Raw genomic sequence first — 12,080 nt, 5'->3', positions numbered from 1 at the left:
TAATGACAGCCGTTTTTGCAGGCTGTGTCTTATCTCTTTGTGAAGAGAATAATGTCCTGACACTGGAGCAGAGACGATGGAGAATTGTAGAATGGTAAGGCCATTACAGCTGCCTTGATAGCTAATCAGGTGATATGAAAACAGCAGAGTCTCCCTGGCATCAGGTGCTTTTCTTGTCTTCCTTTCTAGATAGTTCCTGAAGATAGAGGTGTTTTTGCCTGGGTGTGAAGGGGATCCACAAATGCCACAGGGTCAGAAATGTTCAGATTTAGGCCTTTGCAACCCCTGCTGTTGCAGAGTCTGTGCTCTCAGAACAAGCGGACTTATTCCACGTAATGCAAAACATACTAAGGGAAGGTGGAATTTGAATTGTTTTAAAAGAGAGCGAGAAACAGGTAGAAGAGGCGAAAGGGAGAACGGTTTCTAAAGGAATTGTTGCCACAATGGGAGAGACATGGGTATAAAAATGAACTACCAGTGAGGCTACAAAAATACCTTTGTTCAGCTTAGAGCACACGGGCCCTCCTGGGTGGATAGATTGGAAAAAGTTTCACTCTCTGGGCATGTGCAACCCCAAGGGATAGAGCAGGCAGACAGAGCCTTTTTGGCAAAGAAAACAGGTAACCACTTTTCAGGTGGATTTGGTTCACCTGTGGTCACGACTCCTGCTTTGCCAATAGAGCAGCGTCAGGATTGGGGTGCCACACCCATGGCCCCTGGCTCAGCGTCCTTGGTGTGGTGATCAGTCGCTCAGCCTCAGGAGATGGCCTGGATTTAAGGAATGTTTACATGTTTCCTGGTATTATTTGGATTCTTGCTTAACAATGAGGGACTTAAGATGATTAACCTTCAAGTCTTGGAGATGTAGGACAAGGCCAGCAGACTCAGTGTCACTCTGGAACTTGTTAGAAATGCAGATTATCTCAGACTTCCCTGGTGGTCCAGTGGTTAAGGATCCATCTGCCAGTACAGGGGACACCGGTTTGATCCCTGATCTGGGAAGATTCCACTTGCCATGGAGCAACTAAGCCCACAGCTACTGAGTTCACGTGTCTAGAGTCCGTGTGCCTCTTGAAGAGAAGCCACAGCAATGAGATGCCTGCTTACCACAACTAGAGAAAGCCGTACCTGCAGCAAAGATGACCCAGCACAGCCAAAAAATAAAATTTTTTGAAAATTAAGTGCAGAATCTAGCCTCACCCCTGACCTACTGAGTCACCTTGGAGGTGATTCTTACATATGCTAACATTTGACAGCCACTGCTTTAGACTGATAGAGTTGGGGTAAGAAAACCACCCAAATCTCGTAGCACATTGGCTATGGTGTCCCTTAATAATATATCCAGAAAGTCTGCTAGCCAGGAATTCAGGAAGATGTCTTGCCCCTCCCCACAGAGATATTTCTGACTGTGAGACCCCCAAGGTTTCTAGAAAGCTGGGTATCGATCACATCGATTTCCAAACTGTATTCTGTGGGGCAATATTTTCCTGCAGGATGGCATTTGATGTTCTTTAAACAAGCAAATGAGTTTCTGCAACACTGCATACAGCCCTCCTCACAGTGCCACGGGGTAACTGCACTGTCGTGTACTGGCCAGCAGCTGGCGACGTGATTAAGGCCTCAGTGTCTAGAATCAGATCACTTGGGTCCACATCCTAACTCCAGCATCATTCCGCAGAGTCTTGTACGGTTTTGTTCCTCATCCTATGATTCACGGACCAGCATCATTGACAAGACTTGGAAACTTGGTGGAAATGAAACATTTCAAGGGATTTTTTTTCATGGTGGTCCAGTGGTTAAGACTCCACATTCCCATTGCAGTGGGCCAGGGTTCGATTCCCGGTGAGGAAACTAGATCCTGCCTGTCCAGACTAAAGATCCTTTGTGCTGCAACTAAGACCTGGCTCAGCCAAATAAATGAATTTTTAAAAAAAGAATTATGTCAAATAATTCAGCACAGACTCAAGGAATCAGAGTCTGCGTTTTTAATGAGATTCCCTAGGTGGTTTGTATGCACATTAGTATGAGAAGTACTATTCTAAATCATTCAAAAGAATATGATCATGGCATCTGGTCCCATCACGTCATGGCAAATAGATGGCGGGAAAATGGAAGCAGTGATAGATTTTATTTTCTTGGACTCCAAAATCACTGTGGACGATAACTGCAGCCATGAAATTAAAAGGTGCTTGCTCCTTGGAAGAAAAACTCAGATCAACCTAAACAGCATATTAAAAATCAGAGGCATTACTTTGCCAACAAAGGTCCATCTAGTCAAAGCTGTGGTTTTTCCAGCAGTCATGTATGGATGTGAGAGTTGGACTATAAAAAAAGCTGAGCACCGAAGAATTGATGCTTTTGAACTGTGGTGTTGGAGAAGACTCCAACTTATTGGACAGCAAGGAGATCCAACCAGTCCATCCTAAAGGAAATCAGTCCTGAATATTTATTGGAAGGACTGATGCTGAAGCTGAAACTCCAATACTTTGGCCACCTGATGCAAAGAACTGACTCATTTGAAAAGACCCTGATGCTGGGAAAGATTGAGGGCAGGAGGAGAAGAGGACAACAGAGCATGAGATGGCTGGATGGCACCACCGACTCAATGGACATGAGTTTGAGTAAACTCCGGGAGTTGGTGATGGACAGGGAGGCCTGGCATGCTGCAGTCCATGGGATCGAAAAGATTCAGATACAACGTAGTGACTGAACAACGACAACAATTCTAAATCATGTCATTTGACCTCTCTCTTCCTCATTTGAGAAATAGAAATATTCTTAGGATTTATTCATGCCTTATCATGAATCAGAATCACCTAGAGGATTTGTGAAAGCAAAAGTGTCCTTCCCCCACCCCCATAGTGTTCCTGGTTTATTAGGTCCAGTGTGGGGACAGAAAATTTGCATTTCTAGCAAGTTCCAGGGGCTGCTAATGCAGTGGGTCTGGGGACCATCCTTGGAGAACCACCACTCTAGATTATTCTAAGAGCATTGCTCATTCTCTGCTGACCATGTTTTCTTCCTTGAAGGATGCTATTTAATACTTTATGTTTATGTTTTGCCCTTTTTGCTGTTTTGTTGGAATCTTAGCACTGGCCTATAAATTCTTCTGGGCAGAAATTATACCTTCCACACTCCACACTCCCTTATTTTCTGTTTTGTTAAATAATGAGTACATTTCCAGTGTGATTAATAATAGAATAAGGGAAAGGGAAAAGACAACTCAGACTACCAACCCCAATAACAGCCTCCACAAATGTATAGCAGCCCTCAAATTCTCATTAAAATGAACATTTCTCCCAGGTTCCCAGGTCAGATTGATAACTGCTAGTCTGCGCCCCACCATTTAAAAAGGACTTTTCCTAGGAACTTTAGGTGGATTAAGCATAGGCCACTTAACACAATGCCTGACACAGACTGAGCATTCAGCTATGTTCGTTAATGTGACTTCTACTTAATAAACACTCAGACAAATCCCGTTACTTTGAACAAAATATTTATCAAACTCTGTTATGGAACTTTATTCACAGGGGCTATATTGACTTTTCAGAGGAAGCAGTGTGTTATTGCAGGGGTGCTTGAGTCTCCCATGTTGTCTGTGGAAATCAGTTTCTAGTCTCTCTCTTTTTAAAAAATTTTTAAACATAGATTCAGGAGCAGACAACCAGCAAGTCTCAAGGCAGTGGCTCATGGACTTTCCAGAGACCCTATGGGAGGAGGGCATGGCAACCCACTCCAGTACTCTTGCCTGAAGAATCCCACAGACAGAGGAGCCTGGCAAGCTACAGCCCATGAGGTCACAGAGGGTCGTACACGGCTGAAACGACTTAGCATGTATGCTCATTTAGTGTACTGGCGGAAGAGGCAGAGATAGGAAGGTGCTGGGTAGAACAGATCCAAGTATGCTTTATGAGCCAGTGCCCCCAGACTGTGCTTCTGTCTGGAGAACCCAACCTCAGACACCGTTTTGAGTGCCCACTGGGAAATTGATTCAATTGAGTCATCAACTCAGAGGGGCTAAAAGATGATTCGTTTTATAGCAGATATAACTCCCAAACACTTGCCACAAGATGAAAAGAGGCATGCCTGGAACTTTCGGTGGAAGGGTATACTTATGGATGAAAAATATTACAGGTGACAAGAGAAGAGTTCCAACAGGACGAAGCGGTGACACGGGCCGAAGGGTTTGGCGGAATTTTCCATGGGCTCCAGCGTGCGCCATCTGTGTCCTGCACTGCTCTGGCTTTCCCAGGACTTTGACTTCCCCTCACTGTCCTGCTCTTTCTGAGCATCCCAGCATCTGAATCCCTGTGCACTTACATGGCATTTTATGTCATGGCTGGAAGGCTTTACTCTCTCCCCTTGTCTCTGGGCTGTGGTCCACTTCAGGCTTTTGGCCGTCCCACCTGCATCCACTCAAACCTATCTATTGCCTGGGGTCTGAGGTTTCTGAGTCCTTTCTTGCACAGTAAAATTTCCCTTTGTTTTCTCCCCGTTTCTTCTCTGCCTCTGTCTGGGGCTGACAGTGGCTGGTACTTGTGCTGCTTACTCATCCTCTCTGCTTAAATCCCTTCGCTGTGTTGCCCCAGCATTCAGGGCTCCTCCTGGGTGATTGCTCAGTCGCCTTGACCTTGAGCCTCTGCTTGCCCTTGCGTGTGGGCTCATCTCTCTGAACCTCACCTCCACGGCTCCTTGCCCCGGTCCATCACAGCGCTGTTGCCTTTCGTGGCTCTGGGCCCTCAGCTTGTCCATGTCCTGCTGTTGCCTGCTCCCAATATGACAAATGTGATTATCGAAAGGCCTGTTTTTCCAGAGATTTTATAAGACAACCCACAATTTCTTATTCTTCCATGGGAGAAATACTGGTGTTTTTAGGAGCTAAACAGAAAAAATGTAAATGGTTCAAGGGGATGCACTTAATCCTCGCTGGAATCTGATGTCATTAAGAAGAAAAGTGAAATAGTCCTGGAGGAGACATCAACATAAGATTTAAACTTGAAAAAAGTAATATTTTTGCACTTCATTAGTCTTTTGCTGTTTGTGTTAATTCCTTATTGCTGATGTAACAAGTTCTGCAAACTTAGTGGATTGAAACAATGGAAATATATTACTTTCCAGTTGTGGAGATCAAAAGTCAGAATTGGGTCTTACAGGCTAAAATCAAGGTGTCAGCAGGCTGGGCTCCTTCTGGAGGTTCCAGGGGAGAATCTCTCCTCTTACCCTTTCCAGCTTCTGGGGGCTACCCTGCCCTGCATTCCTTGGCTCATGGTTCCTTCCTTCATCTCAAAGCCTTCGATCATGTCACTCTGACCTCTGCCTCTATCGCCATGTCTCCTTCTCTGACTTTGGCCATCCAGCCTCCCTCTTCTGCATATAAGTCCTCTTCTTTGATTCAGGATCTCTCTCCATCTCAAAATCTGTAATCACTTCTTCAGAGTCCCTTTTACTATGTAAAGTGATGTATCTGCAGGCTCTAGGGATTAGGACATAGACATCTTTGAAGGGCTGTTATCCACTTTACCCCACTAAACCTCTAATTCCATGGTTAATTCAGAGCAGCAATCCCCCAGCTTTTAGGCACCAAGGACTGGTTTTGTGGAGAGCAATTTTTTCCACAGACCTTGGGGCGAGGGGTATGGTTTCAGGATGATTCTAGCACATTACATTTATTGTGCACTTTATTCCTATTATTATTAGATCAGTTTCACTTCAGATCATCAGGCATTAGATCCCAGAGGTTGGGGACCCCTGATTTAGAAAGCTCCACTGACACCAGAATATGCCTTTATGTGTTCAATGTTTTCCATGCCTTCTCATTTATTTGTCACGATAACTCCATAAAGCAAGTCCCAGTATCAGATCCATGGTTTAAAAGAGGAGCTGAAGGCCAGAGAAATGAAATTGCTTGCCTGAGGTTGCACAAATGGTATTCAATTGCACTTGTTTTCCTATCAGTTATTGTAACTTGCTACTGTGAAACAGGGACTTTTTCAAACCCGGAATATCACATCTAAGATCCAGGATGGTGAAGACAAAAATGTTGTATTAAAAATGTTGATTCTAGAAACGTTTATCAATTCAAGAGGTATCAGTCATGGTGCTGGAGATGAAAAGAACAAAGTCCTGCCCTTGGGCAGCTCACAGTCTATCGAGGGAAACACTTGTTGGAAAAATTGTGTGGCAAGTTTGTACCATACATAGGAGAGTGAGGAGCTTTTGAGAAGGTGGTGTGATAGTCAAGGGCACTTACTGGAGATGCTATTGAGCTGCACCTGGGCGTTTAAGACAGCGGGTGTATCTCCAGGCAGACAGGAGGCTCCAGGCAGTGGAAGGAGCATATGACAAGGGGGAGAGGTGTTGAAAAGCCCCCATCCACGCTGTACCTGGGGGACAGATTGGTCCACGTAGGGGGCCTCAGAACCTGTGGGTGGGGTACCAGCACACCAGCTGTTTATTACCACTTGTGGGCTATGTTTTCACTGACTTACCTGAGTCTGCTCTTGGGGATAGCCTGTGGGTTTTGCTTAAGAGATGAGTGAAAATGGGAGGAAGTTTAAGGGGCCAAGGGCCAACCCCAGATGCAGATGAGCTAGGAGCCAAGGTGTTTAGAAGGGGCTGTGCCTTCTCTTCCTATGGCCAGGCAGCTGCCCTGTCGCATCAGCTCCCTAGCAAAGTTTATTCTTGAATCATGTCACCTACCGATACCAGCAATGTAGACTCCTTATAATGGAAAGTCCTGGGCCCCAGGGGTGTGGCGGTGGGTGGAGCTTCCACACTGGGAGCACGTGGTACTATGATTTCTCCCTCCTTTCCTCTGTCCTGCAGCAATGGAATGGAAGGGACACGGCCCTCATGGTCACCCGTGTGGTCAACCACAGGCGTTTCTCGGCAACAGTCAGCGTGGCAGACACGACCCAGCGGAGCGTGAGCAAGTACCGCTGTGTGATTCGCTCCGACGGTGGCTCTGGTGTGTCCAACTATGCCGAGTTGATCGTGAAAGGTGAGTGCCACCACCCGGGTGGCTGGTCTCATAGGGATCCTTTGACCCCAAGCTTGCATGGTGGGAAGAGCTAAGACTGCTGTTTTCTTATCTGTGGTTCCTTCACTCATTCCATAGAATGAAACAGCTTTAAATTCTCTTCATCAACCCACTTCAAAAAAACAAAAAAAAGTTACTGTAAAATCATGCAATATTTCACTGTCATTCAAAATTGAATCTTAGATGTAAGATCTGTACATGAAAGCTTATGGGATAGATGACATGGAAGACATCTCCAAATTTGGCTTTTTTTTTTTTACATTTAAATTTAGAGTGAGCCAATGTCCTTGTGCTTCGGTGGCATTCTGTCACAGTGATCGAGAAAACAATTGTTTCTAAGGGGTATTTTATTGAAAACTCGATATAGTGACAATATTTTAGATGGACTTTTGAAATAAATAACCCCCACCACACTGACTTTGAATCAGTTTTTTCCCAGTTTTCTTGTTCACCTTGAGGTATCTTTGATGTGTTTTTCCATGAAAATATGTACATTGTCCCTTTTCTGTGTCTTTCAAGGAGCTGGATATTTGATTCATTTTTAAAAGATTCTATAATCTTTGTTACAGTGCTTAATGGTTGTGTGGTATTTCATCAAGTGAATCATCCTATTTTTAAAAATCTCTGTCATCATTTAGATAATTCCAGGTGTTTTTGTTTTTATCTTTCCTCTGTGTGTGCAACAATTAACACCTCAATTGAGTTCTTCTGAAGAGAATATTTTTATTCTACTAAACCAGATTATTTCCTTGGATAAATTCCCTAGGGGTAGAGTTGTTAGGCCAAAGAATATGAGCATCTTTATGGATTTTTCTTTGTGTTGCAATATTGCTTTTGAAAAAAAAAAATAGGTTGACAGCTTATACAGGAAAACAGCAGTGTATGGATGTTCTCATTTTCCAGCGTTATGTTCACTGGTTAAAATTTTAATATAATGTAATTTAGTGAATGAAGTAGTGAAGCTGTTCATCTTAATGCTAGCGGCAGAATGATACCCAGTGTGTTTGAAGATAGAAGCATTGTTCAACCCCCGAGAAGGCTCCTGAGTTGGTTCCCTTGGTCAAAGGATGGGTTGGTATGGAACCTTGACCTCTCTTTGCCTACCTGTGTAATGATTACCTTTCCTGGGGGAGTCTGCCATCTGAGATTCGCTCTCCTGTGCTGTCCTGACTCCAGATGGATATTCACATGACTGCCCATTTGTCATTAGTCAGATCTCAGCTTGACTGTCAACTTGCCATCTTCTTTGAGAAAATTACCCTGTCCTAGCTCCCCGCCATTCTCATGGTCACATTCTGTCACATTACCTTGTTTCTTTTCCACTCTTCACATTTCCAAATTGTATATTTTTCTTCATTTACTTGGCAGTTTTGTGTCCCCCCTTTAGGATATAAGCTCAGCAGAGTTTGGGACATCTTCCATGTGTTCCATGGTTCACAGTCAGGCCCCTAAGCTTAGCAGAGTACCTGGCATGTGTGCTGAGCATGCCAAGCCATCTGAGACCACCAGTGTCCCATGGTTTTGCCCTGCACGATCAGTCATTTCATACGACTCAACCTTAAAATATTTGTTGAGTGGTGGATCAGTGAATGAGTTATTGGCCTCAGCAGGAATTCATTTCATCATTGGACTTCTATGAACACTTAAGTTGAAGATCAATAAATTGAGTAGTTATGAATAGAACAACTAACAGGAAAAACAATCATCTTTAAAACAGTTTACATTGAGTGTGGATATATATCAAAGATACTATCGTTTCGATCCTGTTAGTCTCATCTCTTGACTTTTTGGTACCATAAGGTTGATCTGTGTGATAAAGTGGACTTTGTAGGTCTTTCCGATAGTCAGTGAAGTGAATATGTTACTCCTGAGCTGGGTCCTCTGGAGTGCTCACTGTACCTGTTGTATGATGATATCCCATATCCCACACGGCAGTGGACGCCTCCCGCCCCATCCTGAGAATGGACTTTGTTAGCGTTGGTAATGAGTGGATTGGATAAAGAACTACTGGGGCTAGTGTAGGGCTCTGAACTGTTCTCATGCAGACAAAGGGAGTCAGAAGACACTCCATTTAGTCTTTCCTTATGTTCTCAGGTATGAAGAAGGAGGCGTGGGGCCAAATCCTCTTGGACGGAGGATGTGGTTTCCATGGTGAAGCATCATGGCCTTTGTTTGGAGGGGTGGCCAGGGTGCCCTGGGACTGTGGTTTGTCCTTTGCTGGCTGTGTTTCCTTGGGTTTGAGTTCAGCCTAGAGGGAGCAGTACAATGATACGATCCAGGAGCCATGGATCTGCTCTGTCCCCCCAACCTGCAGCCCTCAGCGCTCCATTTTAAGGGGTGCGCTGGGTGACCTCCTTCAGAAGCCTCCTTCATGGTGGGTGAAGGTGGGTTTGTGCTCCTGGTAATGAATCCTGCTTTGTTGCACCTTACTGAAATCCTTTATGGAATGCTGCATTTTCTTAGTGCCTATTTTTCTTCCCTGTTGCACTTTTTCTCTTTTTACTTTCACTTGGGGGTCAGCTGGAAACTAGACCCCTTGAATGTAGAAGTCCCTTCACATCCATGATCTTATTTAGTCCTGACTGTGGCTCTGCACCTTGGTTTTATTTTCATTCATTTTACAGCTGTAGGAACATCCATAGCCAGGTTGAGAAGCAGAGACAGGTCCTTAGGGGCAGAGCGGGGCTTGGCCCAGGGGCTGGATCGTGCTATTTAGGCCTCACCTGGAGGGCCTGAGGCTTGTGGCCTTGTCAGCATATGGTAGCATCGTGTCCTGAACAGTGTCAAAAACATCCAGACTGCAGGCTGGGCTCATAGCAGCGGTCCCCTGACCTGTTGCTAACTTGCGTTTTTAACTCATGCATCATACTTCCACTGTTCCCTTCCTTTCTGGGGTGGGATACCAACTGCCAGATTCCTGGAGAAATGGGTTTAACCCTTCCCTATACACACACACGCACACACACACATACACACACACACACACACACACACACACACAGGACTTCCCTGAGGGTCCAGTGGCTAAGACTGTGCACTCCCAATGCAGGGGGCCTGGGTTCGATCCCTGATTTTATTTTCTTGGGCTCACTGTGGACATTGAGCCCCAAAATCACTGTGGATGGTGACTGCAGCCATGAAATTAAAGACACTTGCTCCTTGGAAGAAAAACTATGACAAACCTAGACAGTGTATTAAAAAGCAGAGACATCACTTTGCTGACAGAGATCTACATAGTCAAAGCTATGGTTTTTCCAGTAGTCATGTATGGATGTGAGAGTTGGACAATCAAGAAGGCTGAATGCCAAAGAATTGATGCTTTTGAAATGTGGTGCTGGAGAGGACTCTTGAGAGTCCAAGGGATTGAGAGTACAGGGGACTGCAAGGAGATCCAACCAGTCCATCCTAAAGGAAATAAGCCCTGAATATTCATTGGAAGGACTGATGCTGAAGCTCCAATACTTTGGCCACCCGATGGGAAGAACTGACTCATTGGGAAAGACCTTGATGCTGGGGAAGTTTGAAAGCAGGAGGAGAGGGGGATGACAGAGGATGAGATGGCTGGATGGCATCGCTGACTCGATGGACATGAGTTTGGGCAAGCTCCAGGAGTTGGTGATGGACTGGGAAGCCTGGCGTGCTGCAGTCCATGGGGTCACGAAGAGTAGGACACCACTGAGTGACTGAACTGAACTGAAATGGAGTGGATGCGGCAGGACCCTTGTCCCAGGTCACGATCTTGATCCCATATCTGTGGCCCCGGAGAGACCCTTTGAGGCTTCCTGTGCAGAGTGGGGACTGGTGCTTCCCCCATGTGCAGAGCATACAGGAGGGAGTGTTAAAGTGGGGGTCATGGGATTTCCCTGGTGGTCCAGCGGTTAGGGCTCTGTGCTTCCCCTGCAGGGGCACAGATACAGTCTCTGGTTGGGGAACTAAGATCCCACCTGCTGCACAGAACAGCCAGCATTTTTTTTTAAATGGGGCCCAACATGTGGGCTTGGGAACATTTGGGTCCTGGAGTCCCCACTACACCAGACTCCCCAGATTCCTCCTCTATCCACCACCAGTGAGCCAGGGATCTGGAACAAAAGAAAAGTTTCTGGTCCTGCTTGTGCTCGGTCTCCTGACCTCATGGGTCCCCTCCACCTGGCATCACTCATTTGGAACTCAGGCCACGCAGAGGTTGGCACCCAAGGGTGCCAGGAGCTGGAGGTCCCTCTGACGCTGTCTGTGGCAGGTGCTTGTGCGGGGCCAAGCCGTGGAGGGTGGAGACCTCCGTCCCCACTTCTGCCTCTGTCTCTCCCTAGGTGGGTGTGTTTATGGCTGGCTTATGGCTTGTGTACTGTCCTGGGGCTGTGAGCATCGGTGCTTCAGAAAACACCACCTCATTTGAGTGTAGGTAATACAAAATTTTCAGGGCAACACACAGATCAAAATGCAAGTGAATTGGAATTACTTCATTCCGAGGAGCTGTTTATGGAGTTGTGATAATGTACCTGGGTATACAGTAGATTACTCTGTAATTGAGGTTTCGCTCAATTGACAATCTGGCCCCTCAACCTACCTGTTCCAGACCACTGCTCATAAATGCACTAATTTGCTGTCTGTTTCTGGGTTTCCTAAAGTCTTTGATTCCAAGGTATTTTAGCTTATCCCAAGGGCTTAGGTATCTTCAAATATACAGATGTGGTCTTGATGACAATTTTCTAACTCATAAAACTTTTGTTGGTGGTGTTTTTTTTTAAATTTGTCTTTTAACTCCATTTAACAACCTACCATGGGTTCAGAACTTCTTATCAATATACAGACTAGTTCCTCAAAGAAATCCAATACTGGTGCTGAGAGTCAGATGTTCGGATTTAAGTCCCTTGTGACTTTCTATCAAGGCAGCTGGGCAGGGTCAAGAGTATAGATTTTGTGTATGGATGTCAACATCCCAAGTTTCAATCCCAGCTCTCTGTGTCTTCAGGGAAATTACATATTCGCTTCAAGTCTTAGGTTCCTCATCTGTTCAACGGGGACAAATATAGCTAGTTGGATC

At 45.4% G+C, this 12,080-nt stretch overlaps 1 protein-coding gene across 1 annotated transcript in view; it reads left to right on the top strand.

The window, feature by feature from the left end:
• Nucleotides 1–12,080, top strand: part of PTPRT (protein tyrosine phosphatase receptor type T) — a 1,090,723-nt gene that overhangs the window by 426,546 nt on the left and 652,097 nt on the right. Inside the window, exon 6 of the mRNA XM_065919188.1 lies at nt 6,826–7,000. Within this exon, the coding sequence (XP_065775260.1) occupies nt 6,826–7,000 (175 nt within the window). The remainder of the gene's footprint in view (nt 1–6,825; nt 7,001–12,080) is intronic.

The sequence above is a fragment of the Muntiacus reevesi genome, chromosome 2 (genome assembly GCF_963930625.1).
Source record: "Muntiacus reevesi chromosome 2, mMunRee1.1, whole genome shotgun sequence".
Taxonomy (NCBI): Eukaryota; Metazoa; Chordata; class Mammalia; order Artiodactyla; family Cervidae; genus Muntiacus; species Muntiacus reevesi.
This window is presented reverse-complemented; position numbering and strand designations above follow the sequence as displayed.